The following is a 22,368-nucleotide window of genomic DNA, read 5'->3' as shown; positions in this document are numbered from 1 at the left end:
AAAATTGGCCCCGCCCCGGGGGTCATTGATTTTCCCTATATGCTTATAGTCAAAACTTAAAAAAATCTTCTTTTAAAGAACCATAAGAGCTAGAGCTTAGATATTTGGCATGAAACATCTTCTAGTGAATGTCTACCAAGTTTGTTCAAATAAAAGCCCTGGGGTCAAAATTGATCCCGCCCCAGGGGGTCATAGATTTTCCCTATATGCATATAGTAAAAACTTAAAAAATCTTCTTTTAAAGAACCCAAAGAGCTAGAGCTAAGGTATTTACCATGAAACATCTTCTAATGAGTGTCTACCAAGTTTGTTCAAATAAAAGCCCTGGGGTTAAAATTGGCCCCGCCCCAGGAGGTCATTGATTTTCCCTATATGCATATAGTAAAAACTTAAAAAATCTTCTTTTAAAGAACTCAAAGAGTTAGAGCTAAGATATTAAGCATGAAACATGTTCTAATGGGTGTCTACCAAGTATGTTCAAATAAAAGCCCTGGGGTCAAAACTGGCCCCGCCGGGGGTGGGGGTGGGTCATTGATTTTCCTTATATGTGTATAGCAAAAACTTAAAAATCTTCTTTGGAAAAACCCAAATAGCTAGAGTTTAGATATTAAGCATGAAACATCTTTAAGTAAATATCTACAAAGTTTGTTAAAATAAACGCCCGGGGGTCAAAACTGGCCCTGCCCCAGGGGTGTTATTGTTTTTAACTATATGTGTATAGTAAAAACTTTAAAAATCTTCTTTTAAAAAAGCCAATGAGCTAGAACTTAGATGTTTAGCATGAAACATCTTCTTATGGGTGTCTACCAAGTCTGTTCAAATAAACAAATAAAAGCCCTTGGGTAAAAATTGGCTCAGGGTTGGGGGGGGCTATATACAGGTGAGCGACCTCAGGGCCATCATGGCCCTCTTGTTTTCTGTTATTTTCGTCACTGACATTTGAAAACAGTCAAAGTTAGCCAAGTAAACTGGAAAAAAAAGTTACTACTCATATAAGGCTAAATAGAGAGTTATATTCACTAACTGAAGAAAATCAATTTAGCTTGTATCAATATTTGAAATTTTGTATCATATTGTATTGAATTGTATCGGATGATGAATATCGATGATATATCGATATTTCAAAATTCAATGACAGCCCTATATTTTTGTGTGATAATCATAACTTAATGTGTTCACAGAGTAATGAGGAGACCGAACGGAAACAGGTGACTAAAATATTATCAAAGATGTTCTCTGATCCTGAATCAAATCTAGCTGACCAGAATAAAGCACTGTGGATCTGTTTTCTGGGCAGGTAGGCACAAATTCAATTCGTCAAGTCTTTGGAAAATATGAAGTTTTTACCCTAAATAAAAGTTTTAAGTTTTTGTTGTTGTTGTTTTTTTTTTAAATTAAGTACTTGTATGATTTTAATAAACAGTACAAATATGTTTTTATATCAAGATCTAAAAGTGCACACTTTCGGGACATTTTTGAGCTTTTTATGGGGAAAAAGCCCCAGCATTAAAATATTGAAAATTGTTCATGCATTTTGAGAAATTTCAGTAATTTTTAAGAGCTAAAAAACTACCTGAATTTCAGTTGTTTTAAACATGTGCATGATCGATTGATCAAGTAATTGGCCACTTCTTTTAAGGAAGAAGTCAAAAGAGTTCAATATATAAGTTTTCTTTTCAAAGGCTGCTGTTGGGAGAATGTTTTTAATGGGGGGAATATTTTGTATTGGAATGGGACCTTATATTGGTATACCACAAACATTATAATTGATATTTTAGGTTTAATGACATCAGTATAACTGTGAGGACAATTTGTGTGCAATCAGCTGTCAGCTTTGTTTTACATCATCCAGAACTTACTAAAGATGTCATCGGTAGGTAGAAAATGAAATACAGTCATTCTGTTTCACATTCAACATTGTTCAGCAACCGTTTCGTTTTTTTTTTTCCTTAAATCTAAATGACCACCCTTAAAATGTATAAAGCTATATCTCTTTCCTGCAGTTTACAACAAATTTTTGTTTGAATTTTGTAAAAGAACAATTTCAGTTTACCTGTTTTAATGAAATCATTGCAAAAAAATTAAAGATATATTATGGTCATCCATGAGTAAAATGTTTGAATCAAAGAAATTTATTGAAATCTATGAAATTTCTAACTGAATATGTCTAATTTCAATAAAAGAAAGAAAAATCTATGTATGGGAGGCTGCGTTTCTCAATACAGGTCTTGCTAAAGTTGGTCTTTCTCTTTTTAATTGCTAAGATATAATTCATATTGTAAACCATCTAAGTAGTGTGTAGAAATTTAAAAACATAAACATTGTCTTACTTTTGGGAATGAAGTTAAAATACGTTATTTTATTTTTCATTTTTTTACAAAGAGATTGTGCAGCAATTATCAATATTTGTCAATATCAAATTTGAGCATAGTATATCATTAAAATCCTACTTAGTAGCATAATATTTGTTCTGGAACATTTCATGTTTTCTTACGTACAGTGTTCATGTGTGTTAAAAACCAAAAACATTCTACATGTCTTGATAGTGGACCATGAGATAATAGAACAACACAATTTTAAGGGTTTTGAATTTGATTTTAAAAAAATCATTTAACCAGATCATATGACTTTTGTCAAAGTTTTTCATAAACACCAGCACCACTAGCACTTATTATCCCTCGCCGAAAGGCGTTGGGGGATATAGAAATAGTCTCCGTCCATCCTTCCTTCCGTCCGACATTTTTGTTTGGAGCGAATCTCAAAAGGTATTTGATGTATCAACTTGAAACTTCATAGGTGGATAGATCATATTAAAGAGGAGTGCAGTGCACAAGAATGATAATTCTACCATGCATAATTTTTGAGTTATTGCCCTTTGTTATTTTTCAAACTTAATTTTTGTCCAGAGCATAACTCAAAAAACCCTTTGAGATATCAACATAATATTTCATAAGTGGATTGATCTCACTCAAGAGGTGTGCAGTGCACAAGAATGATAACTCTACTCTTCATAATTTTTCAGTTATTGCCCTTTTTTATTTTTCATTCTTAATTTTTCATCTGAGTGGAGCATAATTTAAAAAGTCTTTGAGATGTCAACATGAAACTTTATAGATGGACAGATCGCATTGAAGAGTGCAGCACACAAGAATGAAAACTCTACCCTGCATATTTTTTCAGTTATTGGCCTTTGTTATTTTTCATGCTTAATTTTTGTCCAGAGCATAACTATAAAAGCCTTTGATATATCAACATGGATAGGTCTTATTGAGGAGGAGTGCAGCACACAAGAATGATATCTCTACCCTGCATAAATTAATGTTTCAGTTATTGCTCTTTGTTATTTTTCATGCTTAATTTTTGTCCAGAGCATTACAAAAAAAGCCTTTGAGATATCAAAATGAAACTTCATGTATGTATAGATCTCATTGAGGAGGAGTGCAGCACACAAGAATGATATCTCTACCCTGCATAATTTTTATGCTCCCCGAAAAAATTTCGGGGGAGCATATAGTCGCCGCCTTGTCCGTCAGTCCGTCTTTCCGTCCGTCCGTCTTTCCGTCCGTCCGTCCCCGTATCAACATGAAACTTTGTAGGTAGATAGATCTCATTGAGTAGGTGTGCAGTGCACAAGAACCGTAACTCTGCCTTGCCTAATTTTAGAATTATTCCCCTTTGTTTATTTTACACTTTGAACTTTGTCCGGGACATAACTCTAAAAGTATAAGAGGTATCAACATGAAACTTTGTAGGTAGATAGATCTCATTGAGTAGGTGTGCAGTGCACAAGAATCGTAACTCTGCCTTGTCTGATTTTTGAATTATCCCCCTTTGTTTATTTTACACTGAACTTTGTCCGGGACATAACTCTAAAAGTATAAGAGTATCAACATACAACTTTGATAGGTAATAGATCTCATTGAGTAGGTTGTGCAGTGAACAAGAAACCTTACTCTGCCTTGCCTAATTTTTGAATTATCCCCCTTTGTTTATTTTTACACTTTGAAACTTTGTCCTGACATAACTCTTAATGTATAGAGATATATCAACATGAAACTTTGTAGGTAGATAGATCTCATTGAGTAAGTTTGCAGTGCACAAGAACTGTAAACACTGTCTTGCCTACTTTTAGAGTTATTGCCCTTTGTTCATTTTTGACACTTTTGAACTTGTCTGGGGACATTACTCTAAAATTATAAGAGATATCAAACATTTGAATCTTTGTAGATAGATAGGTCTCATTGGGTGGAAGTGCAGTGCTTAAGAATCATTACTCTGCCTTGCCTTATTTTGAAGTAATTGCCCTTTGTTTTTTTTACTTTTTGACTTTTTGTCCTGGACATTACTTTAAAACTATTAGAGATATCAACATGAAACTTTGTAGGTAGCTAGATATAATTGGATAGAACTGCAATGCTTAAAGAACCTAAACAAAGCCTGCGTCTAATTTTGGAGTTATTGCCCTTTGTTCATTTTTAAACTTTGACTTTTACCCGGGACATAACTCTGAATATCATCAGGAAACTTTATAGATAGATAGATCTCATTGAATAGAAGTGCAGTGCAAAAAAACATATCTCCGCTTTGCCTAATTTTGGAGTTTTTGCCCTTTGTTAATTTTTTTTATACTTTCCTGTGTCCAGAACCTTCTCGGGGAGCATCACCCGGTTCAACCGGTTCTTGTTTTCAGTTATTGCTCTTTGTTTTTTTTTCATGCTTATTTTTTGTCCAGAGCATAACTATAAAAACTATTGAAATATCAACTTGAAACTTCATAGGTGGATAGGTCTCATTGAGGAGTAGTGCAGCACACAAGAACGATAACATACCCTGCATTTTTGAGTTATTGCCCTTTGTTATTTTCAGCTATCAGTATTCACAAAGGTTTCAAATTTGTAATCACTTCAGCCATCAGTTTTAATTTCCAAAGACCTCTTAAAATTGAATTATTCTCCTCTTCTAAATATACATTCTTCCATGAGCAAAACACATCCGGAGAGGATGGTCATGTTGACATGGCTCTTGCTTTTATTTTCTATCCCACTCATTATTATTCATCCCACAGGGGGAACGTGATTTTTCTTGTAGATATATTATCACTTACAAGTTCTTTTTCAATGATAACATTATAAAATTATCACCCTGAAAATTGTTTTCGAACCTTTATTTCCTATTTTTAGTTCCTGTGAATTTTCTCTTATATTCAATAAACTCGGTCAGATGCATGTGTCTTTACCATTTTGTTAAAGTTTGAACCATTTTCTTACTTGCATAATGTGTAAAATGAGGAAAAACAGTGTCCAGCTGTTGAGCTAAAGAAGAAATATGATCAGAATAAGAAATTACAGTTAAGAGTGAGAAATTTATAGGAGCAATTGGGGATACAATTTTAGGGGTACCCTGCTTCTAATATTGCAGGATTCCTCGGATCCTGCTCTCTAAAAGCAACACTGTACAAATGCTAAACATTTTAGCATTTTGTATAATATGTAAAATTTATAATAGTGAAGACAAGCTCTTAATCACTTGTCCATATGTCCAAATCACAAAGTTTTTGAATCCTTTTTCACAAGTCTATGCGAAAGACTTCTGAGTTTTACTGGACAGTAGGTCCTGTAAACTGAAAATTTTTACTGGACCAAACATGATTTTACTGACCGAAAAAAAACCTGATTGGTATAGCATTTTGAGTCACTTGATAAGAGTCAGCAGTCAAAAAATTTGTGTACAAAAAGAAAATTATATTATCAACAAAGTGAAGTTATCTTTTTTTACCACAATCAAAATGTAAACATAAATATTGTTATACATGTATTCAATGGATTTTGCTATTTAAACTTTAATTCCATACAGACTATATACTAGCAAAATGAGAGGGTAAATTTCAGCAAAAGTCTGGCATATGTAAACAGAATTATATATATCGGTAATTTAGTGAAGTTGACAGATTAACTGTTCAATGATTTTGGTACCTTCACAGTATAGTTTAATTTTTGTCAACATCTTGGACGATCTTTCATAGCTAAACACCAGTTGAGCACACATGTAATTAAGCATTAATCTAAGTCTGTGGATTAAAGACATAAATTGTTCCAATTAATACACTGACAATTTCATCTGTGTAGCTGGTGACCTTTCACATCTGGGCTGCTTATGTAATTTACGCGGCCGCTTATTGACTTTTAATTGTACTAGTTGTCGGATATTTTTATCTTACGTAGTTACATAAAAGTTTGCATTATGAGAATGCATAACAGTTGACAAGCATTGCACGAGCTTATATTGTGTAATGACAACATTTTGATATGTTTTGAATTTAGGTAAATGATCGGCCTTTGCAAAATGTTGAATGTAAGGTTTTTATAAAACCTTAATTTTTTACCGGACCGTCGGGCCGTCAATACATATATTTTTATCGGACCTTCTGATTTTTTACCGGTCAGGGCCGACGGTCCGACGGTCTTTCGGAAAGACTGCTTTCATTGAGTTCATTCAAAAAATAAAATGCTTTTGATTATACTGTATAACCCGATTTCTGTGACACTCTTGTTTCACTTTTATAGCCGATTGTATATTTGTATTGTATCATTAAGGTTCTTTAAGATTATTGGATGAAAAATAAAGTGTGGGGTGGGGGGGATTTAATTTAATTATATAAATGTGATGATATTGCATGGTGCCATTTTTGTTCACAGAACAAGTAAAGATTCGCCAGCATGATGCTGAGGAGACTGTAAGACAGGAGGTAGTGAATACACTTCTTAATATTGCCAAGAAAAACTTTGCTGCAACTACACCAGAAATGCTGGAAGTTATTAAGGAGAGAACAAGGGATAAAAAGGTGAATCACTTTACTGACCCAATTTATGGAAACTTTCAATATATTCAACATTTCCTAAAATATCAGTGTTATCATTTTAATTTTTCTGAGATGGTTGTTCTGTTTTGCATTTGAGATTGTTAAATTTGGTTTTATCAAATTTTATTGAAGAGTGTTTTCTAAGTTTTTATGTGGCCCAAAGTGCATTTGAGACAGTCATTTTGGCTTACAGCTGCCTTTTAATGGCAAACCCTGATGTATGATGATGAATTATTATTAAAAAAAACTGATTAAAAATAGACTGGTTAACCATAACTGGTTATATGGTCCATAACTGGTTATTTGGTCAATTTAACGCAGTGAATAATTCATCATAGTGAATTTTTAGAGTGCATTTTCTTTTAGTCTGCCTTATCTAGAAGTTTTCGATAATGGTTGTCTTATAAGATCACGGATGTATTTTATGATTTTTCAGTTCAAAATAAGACGAGATGCTTTGAATGGTTTGGGTCAATTGTACAAGGTTGTTACAATGGCTGAAAGTGTCAGCCAAGAACATCTAGACAAGATTGTTTGGGTGAAAAATAAAATTTTCCATGCATACTACCAGCAGAACCCAGAGGACAGGTCAGAATTTTGTCTCTTTCTCACAAGTTTAAAAGTGATAATTTTGGCTTTGTTAAGTATTGGATAAATTTGTTCTTAACACTGTTCTACTCAAAGTTTTTTTTTCAGACATTTTCAGAAGTTTAGAAACAGTATATTTATATGTTTAAAATAATAAAAAATTAAATTTGTACTTTGTGGTGCATAAGTGTTAAGCTTGCGATAATTATGAAAGTGATTGGCTATTATTTTGTCTGTATTTTTGTGACCAAAAGTTTTTGTATATGATTTTATCATTGATTAAATTAGTAAATCACATGTGATTATGCTATTTTAATAATGTTATGTCTTATAATTTATGTCTATGATCATGAATTCAGCAATAATGTAGGAGTAATTGTTGGTTGTTTATAGAGAAGTATATTGGGTGGACTTATCACTGAGATAAATTCAAAAATGAGTTTAAATTGGATTGATAAAAAAAAAAAAACCAAAATAACCAAAAAAAACAACAATTGGTTCAACATTTATTAATATTATATATTTTGAAGGTTACTTGTAGAGAGGTTATTCAATATATGCCTGGTACCGTATCAGTTACCTGTAACAGAGAGGATGAAACGACTGTTCCAGCTGTATGCTACACTAGATGAACCAGCAACAAAGTAAATAAAATACTCAACTTCTTATCTTATTTGCCTGTCTACTATTCTTTTCTTTTTATTTTATTTTCCTGCGTAGTGTTTTACTTGAGATTGTCCTTACCTGTTTAACTTGTTGTTTTGTTTGTTTTACCCACTGGTTTTGCCAAATAGACTTTCACAAGTCCGAGTTGAGGTGTTTCTTTTTCAATGCTTAAAGACAAATATGGGAATAAATTGCTTCACATTTTGTTTTAGGCTAAAAGTAAGATAGGTTCATACTTTATTTGTTATGCAAAAAAAAAGAGGAGTTTGCAGAACAAAAAGCAATCACTATTTTAGTGTATTACTTCTAAAATTATTCCATAACAGATTCCTACAAATTTCTTACTAAGAATAAAATAAATTACATTTTTTTCCTCCAATATATATAGATTTCACTGAGTAAATCCAAAAAAAAAACAGATTAGTTTGAACATGAAAAAATAGACCCTGTTATATTTTTCTGGAGTAAAAATTGTATATAATAAATTGTAGAAAAGAAAATGAACCTTAAATTTACCCCAAGGTCTGTTTCAGGATATAGCCCCCCCAAAAATGTAGCAGATAACAGTCATTATTGGCCAGACTTTATTTCAGACATGAATTATTGTAATTGTGATTTTACCTTATTAAAAAGCTCTCATATATTGATTTATACATGATATAATGTGTTTTATAAAATATGAAGAAAAGAAAACCTTTATTTAAAAACAAAAACAACAATAAAAATATTTATAAAGAAAACCTTTGTTTAAAAACAACAACAACAATAAAAATATTTATATAGAACTTTTGCACACAAAAAAAGTTTCCTTTTGAATATTGTTGAATGATAAAGTATCATATTTTTTTCATTTCAATAAACTACTATTTTGTTTACAGAGCATTCCATGAAATGATGAAGCACAGACATATGTAAGTTTATTCTCTTCTATATTGACCTAATTTATAGTCTTTGTAATTTAACTCTTTTTTTTCCAATTTATTCGTGTAACTGTATTTTCTCATTATACTGGATTTACAATTTTAGTTTGACATACAATTTTAGTTTGACATGAAGTACACTTTTCCTTCTATTACTCATTTGATAGTCCTTCTTTTACAAAGTTTAGTTATGCAATAAAGTTTATGTTTGGATGGTTGAGCAGGCAGACACGGCTGCTGAGTGATTTACGGTTTCAAAGTAATCATGGACAACCCTTCTCTTCCACGGCAGAGAACTAGGTGTGAAAAAAGATGTAAACATCCTAAATTTTTCTGCTTCATGTTAATGTAGCTACAGGGTGAAATTGAAATAATGCGAATTTAGTCATTGTGTTGTATATTTTTTAGGGTCCGAACATGTGTAAAGTTTCTACTTGATGGACTTGATAAAATGACTGCAAATCCCAGAGAACATGTGGTCTTCTTACCTAAACTACAACAAATAGCAAGTAAGATTAAAATTATAATGAGAGAATCTTATGTTACAGATATATTGTTTAATATTGCAGAGATAAAGCAATGACAAATTTTTTTTAAATTTTAATCAAAGAATTAAGAAAAACATAGCATGGATTCGGGTTATAGCTTATTAGTCATTGAAAAGTGAGGGATGGTCCTTGAAAACTCCTTGAATTTTTGTGTGCAAGTGTTGTATGAACCATCAAATTTATACACCTTTGAACTTTATATAGAAATCTTTCCATTTATGACATTGACCTTTGATCTTGCAGAAATCTTTCATGTGATAATTTTTGCGATAAAAATATTCATAAAGTTTAAAACCAATTCAAGTTTATCAATACATGTTTGGCTTTATTTAACCTCTTTAGTTCATATGATAGATAACAAAAGAACTGACGTAAACATGCCAAACAGATGGCTACGACGCCACATTTGGCATGTAAAAGAAACATTATTATACCCCGCACAACGAAGTTGTAAGGGGGGTATACTGGAATCAGCTCGTCCGTCCGGCCGTCTGGCCATCTGTTGGTTTTTCCTTGGCCGCCCAATAACTTAAGATTCCTTTGACCCACAGTCTTCATATTTGGCATAGAGGTTAGTCATGACAAGTAGATGACCCCAATTGATTTTGAGGTCACTGGGTCAAAGGTCAAGGTCACAGGGGCCTTGACTAAAAAAGCTTGTCCGCCCAATAACTTAAGATTCCTTTCACCCACAGTCTTCATATTTAGCATGAAGATTAGTCATGAGTAGTAGATGACCCCTATTGATTTTGAGGTCACTGGGTCAAAGGTCAAGGTCACAGGGGCCTTGACTATAAAAAGCTTGTCCGTCCAATAACTTAAGATTCCTTTGACCCACAGTCTTCATATTTGGCATAGAGGTTAGTCATGACTAGTAGATGACCCCTATGGATTTTGAGGTCACTGGGTTAAAGGTCAAGGTCACAGGGGCCTTGACTAAAAAAAGCTTGTCCGCTCAATAACTTAAGATTCCTTTAACCAACAGTTTTCATATTTGGCATGGAGATTAGTCATAAGTAGTAGATGACCCCTATTGATTTTAAGGTCACTGGGTCAAAGGTCAAGGTCACAGGGCATTGATTATAAAAAGCTTGTTCGTCCAATAACTTAAGATTCCTTTGACCCACAGTTTTCATATTTGGCATGGGGTTATTCATGATTAGTAGGTGACCCCTTTTGATTTTGAGGTCACTGGGTCAAAGGTCAAGGTCACAAGGATTTTGACTATAAAAAGCTTGTCCGCCCAATAACTTGAGAATGCTTTGACCCACAGTCTTCATATTGGGCATTGAGGTTAGTCATGATAAGTAGGTGACCCCTTTTGATTTTGAGGTCACTAGGTCAAAGGTCAAGGTCGTATGGACTTTGACTTCAAAAAGTTTGTAAGATTCCTTTAACCCACAGTCTTCATATTTGGCATGGAGGTTGATCATGACCATAAGGTGACCCCTATTAATTTTGAGGTCAAAGGTCAAGGTCACAGGGACCTTGATTAAAAAAAGCTTTACCTCTCAATTGCTTAAGAATGTCTGTCCGCAGTGTATTGATTTTGACATTTGAAGCATGTAGAATACAATGCACTGGCTTAGTTACCTCAGATTTGGCAGGAAGGTTGTCCTTGAGCTCTAAATGGCCACTGTTGATTCTGACAAAGTGGTTTGCGGGGGTATTCACGCCATGACAGTGGCAGTTCTAGTCTATGACCGTTTTATACAATAAACATTTGACGTTTTCGCACTATTTTAGGAACATTACCAGACACACAGAAATCATTAGAGCAGGTGAAACTGTTTAATGAGATGATGAGAGATGATCGTAGGCTGCGTTCTCTAATGAGATATCTAGTTAGTGCTGACTGTAACTGTCGTAAAGCCAATGAAAATGTTGTATGTATTTTGTTATAGTTATTGTATATACACATTCCACTTTAATAGCTGAAATGGTTAATTAGAGATAAGTCTTTAAAAACTGAAATGGTAAAGATATCTCTTTAAAAATTGAAATGGCGAAAGGAATAATTATGTTACACTCTTGGATAGGCATTCTTATTTGTCAGCAGTTTGTAGTAGAAAATCTAACTTAAATTTCTTGATTGCAATGCATAGTATATTTCTATTGACACAGAATTAAAAATCTCTGCAATTCTTATATACTGTAAAATCATTATTATTCATGGGGCACAAATTTTCGTGGTTTTCGTGGGTAGGTCCATCCACGAATTTAAGATCCGACGAAATTTTATCCAGACAAATACTTCTTGCCATGTCTCTATTCTATATATTACAAACATGCATCGGTGCTTTTCCTCCAATTTTTAGCTCACCTGTCACAAAGTGACAGGGTGAGCTTTTGTGATCGCTTTTCGTCCGGCGTCCGTCCGTAAACTTTTACTTTAAATGACATCTCCTCATAAACGACTAAGCCAATTTCATCCAAACTTCACAGGAATGTTCCTTTGGTGGTCACCTTTAAAAATTGTTCAAAAAATTTAATTCCATGCAGAACTCTGGTTGCCATGGCAACCGAAAGAAAAAACTTTAAATATCTTCTTTTAAAAAACTGTAAGAGCTAAAGCTTAGATATTTTGCATGAAACATCTTCTAGTGAGTGTCTACCAAGTTTGTTCAAATAAAAGCCCTGGGGTCAAAATTGGCCCCGCCCCGGGGGGTCATTGATTTTCCCTATATACATATAGTAAAAACTTTAAAAATCTTCTTTTAAAGAACCAAAAGAGCTACAGCTAAGATATTTAGCATGAAACATGTTCTAATGGGTGTCTACCAAGTTTGTTCAAATAAAAGCCCTGGGGTCAAAATTGGCCCCGCCCTGGGGGGGTCATTGATTTTCCCTATATGCATATAGTAAAAACTTAAGAAATCTTCTTTTAAAGAACTCAAAGAGCTATGGCTAAGATATTTAGCATCAAACATGTTCTAATAGGTGTCTACCAAGTTTGTTCAAATAAAAGCCCTGGGGTCAAAATTGGCCCCGCCCAAGGGGGGTCATTGATTTTCCCTATATGCATATAGTAAAAACTTAAAAAATCTTCTTTTAAAGAACCAAAAGAGCTAGAGCTAAGATTTTTAGCATGAAACATGTTCTAATAAGTGTCTACCAAGTTTGTTCAAATAAAAGCCCTGGGGTCAAAATTGGCCCCGCCCCGGGGGGTCATTGATTTTCCCTATATGCATATAGTAAAAACTTAAGAAATCTTCTTTTAAAGAACCAAAAGAGCTAGAGCTAAAATATTTAGCATGAAACATGTTCTAATGGGTGTCTACCAAGTTTGTTCAAATAAAAGCCCTGGGGTCAAAATTGGTCCCACCCTGGGGGGGTCATTGATTTTCCCTAAATGCATATAGTAAAAGCTTAAAAAATCTTCTTTTAAAGAACTCAAAGAGCTATGGCTAAGATATTGAGCATCAAACATGTTCTAATAGGTGTCTACAAAGTTTGTTCAAATAAAAGCTCTGGGGTCAAAATTGGCCCCACCCCAGGGGGTCATTGATTTTCCCTATATGCATATAGTACAAACTTAAAAAATCTTCTTTTAAAGAACTCAAAGAGCTATGGCTAAGATATTTAGCATCAAACATGTTCTAATAGGTGTCTACCAAGTTTGTTCAAATAAAAGCCCTGGGGTCAAAATTGGCCCCGCCCCAGGGGGGTCATTGATTTTCCCTATATGCATATAGTAAAAGCTTAAAAAGCTTCTTTTAAAGAACCAAAAGAGCTAGAGCTAAGATTTTTAGCATGAAACATGTTCTAATAAGTGTCTCCAAGTTTGTTCAAATAAAAGCCCTGGGGTCAAAATTGGCCCCGCCCCGGGGGGTCATTGATTTTCCCTATATGGATATAGTAAAAACTTAAGAAATCTTCTTTTAAAGAACCAAAAGAGCTAGAGCTAAGATATGTAGCATGAAACATGTTCTAATGGGTGTCTACCAAGTTTGTTCAAATAAAAGCCCTGGGGTCAAAATTGGCCCCGCCCTGGGGGGGTCATTGATTTTCCCTAAATGCATATAGTAAAAACTTAAAAAATCTTCTTTTAAAGAACTCAAAGAGCTATGGCTAAGATATTGAGCATCAAACATGTTCTAATAGGTGTCTACCAAGTTTGTTCAAATAAAAGCCCTGGGGTCAAAATTGGCCCCACCCCAGGGGTCATTGATTTTCCCTATATGCATATAGTAAAAACTTAAAAAATCTTCTTTTAAAGAACCAAAAGAGTTAAAGCTAAGATATTTAGCATGAAACATGTTTTAATAAGTGTCTACCAAGTTTGTTCAAATAAAAGCCCTGGGGTCAAAATTGGCCCCACCCCAGGGGGTCATTGATTTTCCCTATATGCATATAGTAAAAACTTAAAAAATCTTCATTTAAAGAACTCAAAGAGGTATGGCTAAGATATTTAGCATCAAACATGTTCTAATAGGTGTCTACCAAGTTTGTTCAAATAAAAGCCCTGGGGTCAAAATTGGCACCGCCCCGGGGGTCATTGATTTTCCTTATATGTGTATAGCAAAAACTTAAAAAATCTTCTTTGAAAAAACCCAAATAGCTAGAGTTAAGATATTAAGCATGAAACATCTTTTAGTGAGTGTCTACAAAGTTTGTTCAAATAAAAGACCTGGGGTCAAAATTGGCCCCGCCCCGGGGGTCATTGATTTTCTTTATATGTGTATAGCAAAAACTTAAAAATCTTCTTTGAAAAAACCCAAATAGCTAGAGTTTAGATACTAATCATGAAACATCTTCTAGTAAGTGTCTACAAAGTTTGTTTAAATAAAAGCCCTGGGGTCAAAACTGGCCCGGCCCCAGGGGTGTCATTGTTTTTAACTATATGTGTATAGTAAAAACTTTAAAAAAATCTTCTTTCAAAAAGCCCAATGAGCTAGAGCTTAGATGTTTAGCATGAAACATCTTCTTATGGGTGTCTACCGAGTTTGTGCAAATAAAAGCCCTTGGGTTAAATTGGCCCTGCAACGTTGGGGGGGGGGGGGCCTATATACAGGTGAGCGACCTCAGGGCCATCATGGCCCTCTTGTTGTGTAATGAGTGCCAAGAGGCATGGATTAAATTTATTGACAAGCACTGTGTGTTTGGTAAAGATATGTTCATGGGGTAAGTAAAATACGCAGCGATTAAGTGTAAGATTTCTTTGCATTTGGTTATTTATTTTATTTTTATTTTTACAAGAAATTGAAAATCCTTGAATTTAGGAACCCACGAAAATGCCCGTTTTGATAAAACCAAGAAATTTTATGCCCACAAATATAAGTGAATTCTTAGTATATGAAATAAAAGCTCTTCAGCAAAGACTCCAGCAGTGTTGTTTAAGAAAATTCTGAATAATCGTGTTTCATTTAATAGTGATTTTTCTTTGTTGTTTTTCCTGTACAGAAAGATGTGTTGAATAAGAAGCTAGGGGGAGGTAATGTAGGTAGCAGTCAATCTGCGGTTATGCTTTACAACACGATAAAATCGCTACTTGAACGTGTAGCCCCGGTCATGGTGGACAGTAGTGCAATAACTGTTCTAGTCAAACATGTTGATGATGCTGTTACAGGACAGGGAACTATTGCCGATCATATGAGTAAAGCTGGAGAAAAAGGGGCACAACTCTTGCTGGTAATGTGTAATAATCCAAATAATATTTTGATATATGATGAATTGCATAACTAGTAAAAGTATATTTTTTTTATTGTTCAGAAATTTTGATAAAATGATTCTTAAAAGGTTATACACAAAGTATTGTTTTGAAGTTTTTTGAATTGCAATAGCTATTGAAATTATCTAGTTTTTTTGTGTTCGGATATTTGCAATATGGTTTCTTAAAATGTTGTTATCAAATTTTCAAGGTTTATGCTAGAAATAGAGATATGTATTTATGTGTTAAACTTTATTAACTATTAAAATTGACTATGAAAAATGACATTTTTCATGTAACATGATTTGAGCCACGTCATGACAAAACCAACATACAGTCTAACCCTGTTTATTCGAATTTCCTGAGACTGAATATTTACTTCGAATAATCGATGGGTTCGAATAATCGAAATCGGAATATTGTGAGAGACGAAAACTACTCCACTTTGACCAATCACCACAAAACTACCGTTTACAACACACTTGCTTCCTGTAATCAATTGAGAAAAATAGATATTAAAGAAAAGATGCGTAAAAATTATTGTATTGACATTGAAGACATAAATACTTGCATACTTCTACATTATGTATCGTTTCGTTTTGCGCAAACCCTTGATAATGGCCGTGTCGTCAGTACGGTATTTACAGCTAAACTCTGGTATTTTCGATTAGGATAAATTAAGGCTCTCATGTAGCGTTACAATTATTATTAATGAAAAAAATGTTTTGGCTGTTTTGACAAATTCACATATACGGAATGTGTAAAAATAATTGCTGTCATCTTAAACAAAATCGGACACGGCGCATAGCTTTTCATTTTCGTTAATTAAAGTTGATTAAAGAACACACGAAGAGTTATTATCATAATTGTCTAATTACACGCATGACTGTGGATATTTTTCACAAGTCGACTGGTCAGCGAGTGGATCTGCGTCAATTAGTCTGGCTTCGAATAATAATTAGGCTGGCTTCGAATAATAGGTGTGAAATACTTTCATAATTGTATAATCGGGACCGAAATTTTACTTCGAAAAATAGGAGGTATTCGGATAATGCATTTCGAATAATACACTTGTATTTATATGTTTTATATAGAGATAAAAACGGGACCAGCGATCTACTTCGGATAATGCCGGGTATTCGAATAAAGGGTTGTCGAATAACCGAGGTCGGACTGTAGTGCGTTTTCGACCAGCATGGATCCAGACCAGCCTGCACATCCACGCAGTCTGATCAGGATCCATGCTGTTCGCTTACAAACCGTATAACAAGTAGAGAAACTGATAGCGAACAGCATGGATCCTGATCAGACTGCGCCGATGCGCAGGCTGGTCTGGATCCATGCTGGTCGCAAATGCATTATGTTGGTTTTGTCATGACCCGGCTCATTTGTTTTGGTATTTTCAGTGTTTGGCAGGTGTTTTCCCTCAGTATTTCCAAGGGGAAGAAACTTTTGACACTCTCATATCATTCCTTAAAGATGAAGATGAAGTTGTGGGTATGTTGTCCTCATTTTCTGTTTCAATACTCATTCTGTTTAAAACAGATTAAAATAAATTAAAAAAAAGGAAAAGAACTTTAGAGAGTTTCTGTTATGACAGAGGAATAATACAAAAGCTACATCTGCTTTTTGGATTAAAAATATTGTTCATGCTTATACAATTCTGTTTTAATGTGTTCAATTTTACCAATAATCTTTAATCAATACCTTTACACTGATAAAATGATTAACTGAAATTTGTTATTGCTGTTTTGTAAGAATTGTAATTATTTACGTTGTTTCCTTTTGTTATTTCATATAGCTGATGTTACTCTTCAAGTGTTTGCTAGCTGTGGTTTGAGTCTTGAAGCTGAATATCCAGAAATCTTTGCGTATGTACTGTTCTTATTTTATCATTAGAACTGAAAGCAACCTTAAACTGGTAAAAAAGATGATAAAGTAGTCTTACAGATGTATATTCACCCTTTTAGGAGGTGTCTGCCACAATAACCAGGGATTGTGGGGTTAACATCTGCTAGGGTCATGACCATATTTACACATATGATCTTATTATTGATTAGTTTTTGGAAATGTACTTGAAAATGGTTTAAACAAGCCTCTAGCTGACATCACATGCTGAAATAAATATGATTAAACCAAGTTTGAGGATAATTGTGTGTAATATAATTTTGTTTTCAGGAAATTATTGCCTATTCTGCAACACACGGCAAAGATAGGAAACCCGAAACAAGCTAAACATGCGTTACGGTGCATCAATAGTATTGCCAAAACTAACAGAGTGTCTGCACTATCACAAGTCTTTGAGGTATCAAATCCATGTCAAATATAAATGCATATTCAAAAATATAAATGCATTTTCAAAGGTCTTTGTTTTACTAGTTTAACAGGGTATCTTCACATTATTGCCATTCATTGCCAATTCCACTCCTTAATCTTTTATTTTCAAAAATATATTCACAAACAGCAACTTGAAAATCTGTTGTATGAAGCCAGATAAATACATGAAATGTATGTGAAGAATTTATCTTAGAATTTCGAAAATATGACATCATCAGGCCATGCAATGTTATATAAAAACAAAAATCAGGTTTTTGTAGCCTAGCAGTTTTAGGTAGCTGAATTTTGAAAGCTTGCCATCTGTCGCTATTTGATTTTGTAATAAAATGTTGAATTCTTTTATGTGATAAAGTTACGAAACTTTAATGTTTGAACTTCGGTAATACTTGATTTTCCTAAGCAAAACACAGATGTACCTTTTTTGATCTCCATAAAAAAGAACAGAACAATTAAAGTTGTACTATGTATATAGCAATTAACCAAACTGTAACACATCCTAAACAACTTGAAGAAAAAAAATCTTTAATTTTTAAGAATGTTTAAACCCTGTATGTAACCGACCAAAACTCTGTATTGTTGTTATATTTTCAGTATGTAAAAAATAACTTAAAACCAGAATCAGCTAATTATATCACATCCATTGTTGCACTGGGACATATATCATCCATGTGCCCGGAGGATTTCTCACAGAGCATGAAAACAATTGTTTCCAAGGACATTGTTAAAGATCTCCTCATGCAGGATAGGGTAAGTGTGGACAGACACAGTTCCCTCTTTAAATCTTAGTTTTGTGCATTTATATAAACTTAGTGACACGTAAATGTTTTTGTCTCTAATTTTTAAGAGTTTTCCTTATAAAAAAGGAGTGGGGAAAAAACTTCATGAAAAACTGCTCTGGAGACTGCTGACAATTGACTTTAAACATGCTTATATTTTCTGCTCAATATCAGCTTTAAAAAGGAACATGTATTCTGAACTGTAAGTCATAGATTTATATCCTTAACAATGAAAAATACTCTCATGTTTAATGAAGTGTTAATTAAGTTTCAAATTCCATATTTCTGGTATACCATCACCTGCAGCCTTAAAATAGGACAGCAATATCTGAAATTATTGTTGATATTATCCATTCTTACAAATTATACTTTATTACAATACAATTTTGAAAGAAAGAAGATTGATGAGGTTTGTCCGGTACAATAAACTGCTGAATGAAATCAAGTTAAGATTTATAATATATTTGCCCCGTCATATTTATATTAATTTTGAGTGACTTCTTTTAAGAATAATAAATTGATATTTAATTAATATTTATGAGAATCTGGTATGTAAGAATTGATGTTTAACATTGAAAGTTCATTGTAATCAGACAATTTTTCTGTCCTAATTACGTCATTAAAGTTTTACTAAGTAAATACTCTAAAGTTCTCCAAATGTTCACATAAGTCTTCCAGGAATGTGAAGTATGTAAGCTTTTGATGACATATATATAGACTTTTGAACACATATACATGTATAGGCTTTTGAACACATATACAGACATTTGAACACATATACAGACATTTGAACACATATACAGACATTTGAACACATATACAGATATTTGAACACATATACAGACATTTGAACACATATACAGACATTTGAACACATATACAGATATTTGAACACATACAGATATTTGAACACATACAGATATTTGAACACATATTTTGTTATTCAGACACATGGTCGGCCTGTAATGGACAGTTGGTATGGGGATCATCTTGTCACAGAAGAAACCAATGCCAAGGTTAGATCTCTTCTTTTTTGTTATGTTCATCTTTTCCTTGCAAAATATGTATTAAAACTTACGCTGCATTTTAAGAGTGGTAGGTTTATATTAAAAGGCTGAGATAATGCAGCTAACAGCTTAAGATTCATAATATAATTCATGTAGTCGGAAATGAAGACTTCATGAAAATGTATTAATATTAAATATTGTGAAGTGAACAAAAAGTAATTTACATATTGCAAATAGTATTTGCACTCCACATATATTAACAAAAATGGTCAAAATGTACAAAAATAACCCCTATTGCTACAGTCACATAGTAGAAATATGGTTATAAATGCTTCAAAATCAGTCTAGGATCATAAGTTAAATCTTTTTGCTTTCTTAAAACTTTGTACATTTTCTCAAGTTTGATTTTCTAGAAATAATTTGATTTTGCTTATTATAAGGTATGCTTTAATAAAAGTGCGTTCTCTTTGTAATTGTGTTGTTTTGTTTTCTTTTGGACATGTTTTATATAACTAGTTACTTCTTTTGTATACAGATCCAGGCGATGAAGTTACTAGTCCGCTGGTTGATCGGTTTAAAAAGTAATGTAAACAACTCGTGTACATCTACACTGAGATTACTCTACACCGTCATTGTACATGAAGGAGATTTGATGGAGAAGGGACTTATAAAGTAGGTACAATAGAGTAATAATAGGCAAATCTTGATGTGGAGCGTATATAATGTAGATTTTTGTAGTTCAGGATCTTAGGAAGCATGGAAGGGCTGTTATTTATCTGTTCCAAAAATACAAATTCTGGCTAAAAGAACTATTTTTACTAGTAGCTCCACAAAATCAAATTATATTTTCAATCATAATGTAATTGCTATTTCTTGCATATCAGACTGGTGTTTACATGCCAGAAATTTAATCTGGCATGAGTGGCGTGCTTTGCAGTGGCATGCTTAAGATGACGTAATTTACCGTTATAAATGAAGTTGTGATTTCATACACTGTTGTAAGAAAGTTTGTCTTGACCACTGCATTACTATGTAGAACCTGTTGTCAGGTTGCTAGACTGAACTAAAAAATAAGAAAAAATTCTAATTTCATGTTTTTTCCATGAAAATAAAACTGTCAATCTTAGCAATTATTTGTTCTTGTAATATAGGTATACAAATTGAGAACAAACAAATATGAAGGACTATTGTATGACTACATATATTTTACATATATACATATTTGATTTCAGCAAACCAGAGTTGGCAAGGTTACGACTACAGGCTGGTTGTGCTATCCTTAAATTGGCAGAGGAGCCTGTGTTTGCTGACTTACTTCAGAGAGAACAGTTCCAAGCTCTTGCTTTACTTATAAATGTAAACATTACACAAAATTGCACTATAAATATTATAGAACAAGATTACTGGAAACTAACTGTTAACATAGTAAAGCTGACTTTTAAATGGAAATTAACTTTTAGAAACTGTTTTTCTTACATTTTAAAACACTTGAATTTTTTTACTTGTTTTTCCTTCTAGTGAAATTTAAAATGTTAAACCTGCTTTTTATATGCCCGAAAGGGCATATTATGTTATACCCCCTGGCGTCCGTCTGTCTGTCCGTCAGTCCGTTAGCAATTTGGTTTCCGGAGCATAACTTAAGTTCCATTTGGCCCACAATGTTCAAACTTCATAGGATGATTGTCCATATTGGGTAGAAGACCCCTATTGATTTTGGGGTCAAAAGGTCAAAGGTCAAGGTCACTATGACCTTAAAACTGAAAACAGTTTCCGGAGCATAACTTAAGTTCCATTCGACCCACAATGTTCAAACTTCATAGAATGATTGTCCATATTGGGTAGAAGATCCCTATTGATTTTGGGGTCACAAGGTCAAAGGTCACTATTACCTTGATACTGAAAACAGTTTCCGGAGCATAACTTAAGTTCCAATTGACCCACAATGTTCAAACTTCATAGGATAATTGTACATAGTGGGTAGAAGACCCCTATTGATTTTGAGGTCAAAAGGTCAAAGGTCAAGGTCACTATGACCTTAAAACTGAAAACAGTTTCCGGAGCATAACTTAAGTTCCATTCGACCCACAATGTTCAAACTTCATAGGATGATTGTCCATATTGGGTAGAAGACCCCTATTGATTTTGGGGTCAAAAGGTCAAAGGTCAAGGTCACTATGACCTTAAAACTGAAAACAGTTTCCGGAGCATAACTTAAGTTCCAATTGACCCACAATGTTCAAACTTCATAGGATGATTGTCCATATTGGGTAGAAGACCCCTATTGATTTTGGGGTCAAAAGGTCAAAGGTCAAGGTCACTATGACCTTAAAACTGAAAACAGTTTCCGGAGCATAACTTAAGTTCCAATTGACCCACAATGTTCAAACTTCATAGGATGATTGTCCATATTGGGTAGAAGACCCCTATTGATTTTGGGGTCACAGGGTCAAAGGTCAAGGTCACTATTACCTTGATACTGAAAACAGTTTCCGGAGCATAACTTAAGTTCCATCTGGCCCACAGTGTTCAAACTTCATAGGATGATTGTCCATATTGGGTAGAAGACCCCTATTGATTTTGGGGTCAAAAGGTCAAGGGTCAAGGTCACTATATCCTTAAAACTGAAAACAGTTTCTTGAGCATAACTTAAGTTCCATTTGGCCCACAATATTCAAACTTCATAGGATGATTGTCCATATTGGGCAAAAGACCCCTATTGATTTTGGGGTCACTAGGTGAAAGGTCAAGGTCACAAGTACCTTAAAACCAAAAACAGTTTCTTGAGCATAACTTAAGTTCCATCTTGCCCACAATATTCAAACTTCATAGGATGATTGTCCATATTGGGTAGAAGACCCCTATTGATTTTGGGGTCACAAGGTCAAAGGTCAAAGTCACTTTTACCTTAATACTGAAAACAGTTTCTAGAGCATAATTAAAGTTCCAATTGGCCCACAATATTCAAACTTCTTAGGATGATTGTCCATATATGGTAGAAGACCCCTATCTATTTTGGG

General features: G+C 33.7%; 1 protein-coding gene across 1 annotated transcript in view; it reads left to right on the top strand.

Moving 5' to 3' along the window:
* Positions 1–22,368, top strand: part of LOC132737257 (sister chromatid cohesion protein PDS5 homolog B-like) — a 61,059-nt gene that overhangs the window by 28,375 nt on the left and 10,316 nt on the right. Inside the window, exons 9-24 of the mRNA XM_060724514.1 lie at positions 1,182–1,297; positions 1,779–1,873; positions 6,696–6,841; positions 7,296–7,447; positions 7,978–8,091; positions 8,992–9,024; positions 9,442–9,542; positions 11,328–11,467; positions 14,985–15,212; positions 16,638–16,728; positions 17,033–17,102; positions 17,410–17,536; positions 18,160–18,315; positions 19,292–19,360; positions 19,887–20,023; positions 20,584–20,707. Of these exons, the coding sequence (XP_060580497.1) occupies positions 1,182–1,297; positions 1,779–1,873; positions 6,696–6,841; positions 7,296–7,447; positions 7,978–8,091; positions 8,992–9,024; positions 9,442–9,542; positions 11,328–11,467; positions 14,985–15,212; positions 16,638–16,728; positions 17,033–17,102; positions 17,410–17,536; positions 18,160–18,315; positions 19,292–19,360; positions 19,887–20,023; positions 20,584–20,707 (1,899 nt within the window). The remainder of the gene's footprint in view (positions 1–1,181; positions 1,298–1,778; positions 1,874–6,695; positions 6,842–7,295; positions 7,448–7,977; positions 8,092–8,991; positions 9,025–9,441; positions 9,543–11,327; positions 11,468–14,984; positions 15,213–16,637; positions 16,729–17,032; positions 17,103–17,409; positions 17,537–18,159; positions 18,316–19,291; positions 19,361–19,886; positions 20,024–20,583; positions 20,708–22,368) is intronic.

This window comes from Ruditapes philippinarum, unplaced genomic scaffold, assembly GCF_026571515.1.
Source record: "Ruditapes philippinarum isolate M1 unplaced genomic scaffold, ASM2657151v2 ctg484_1_1_1_1, whole genome shotgun sequence".
NCBI lineage: Eukaryota > Metazoa > Mollusca > Bivalvia > Venerida > Veneridae > Ruditapes > Ruditapes philippinarum.
Note: the sequence above shows the minus strand (reverse complement) of the source record. Positions and strands in the feature narration are given on the sequence as shown.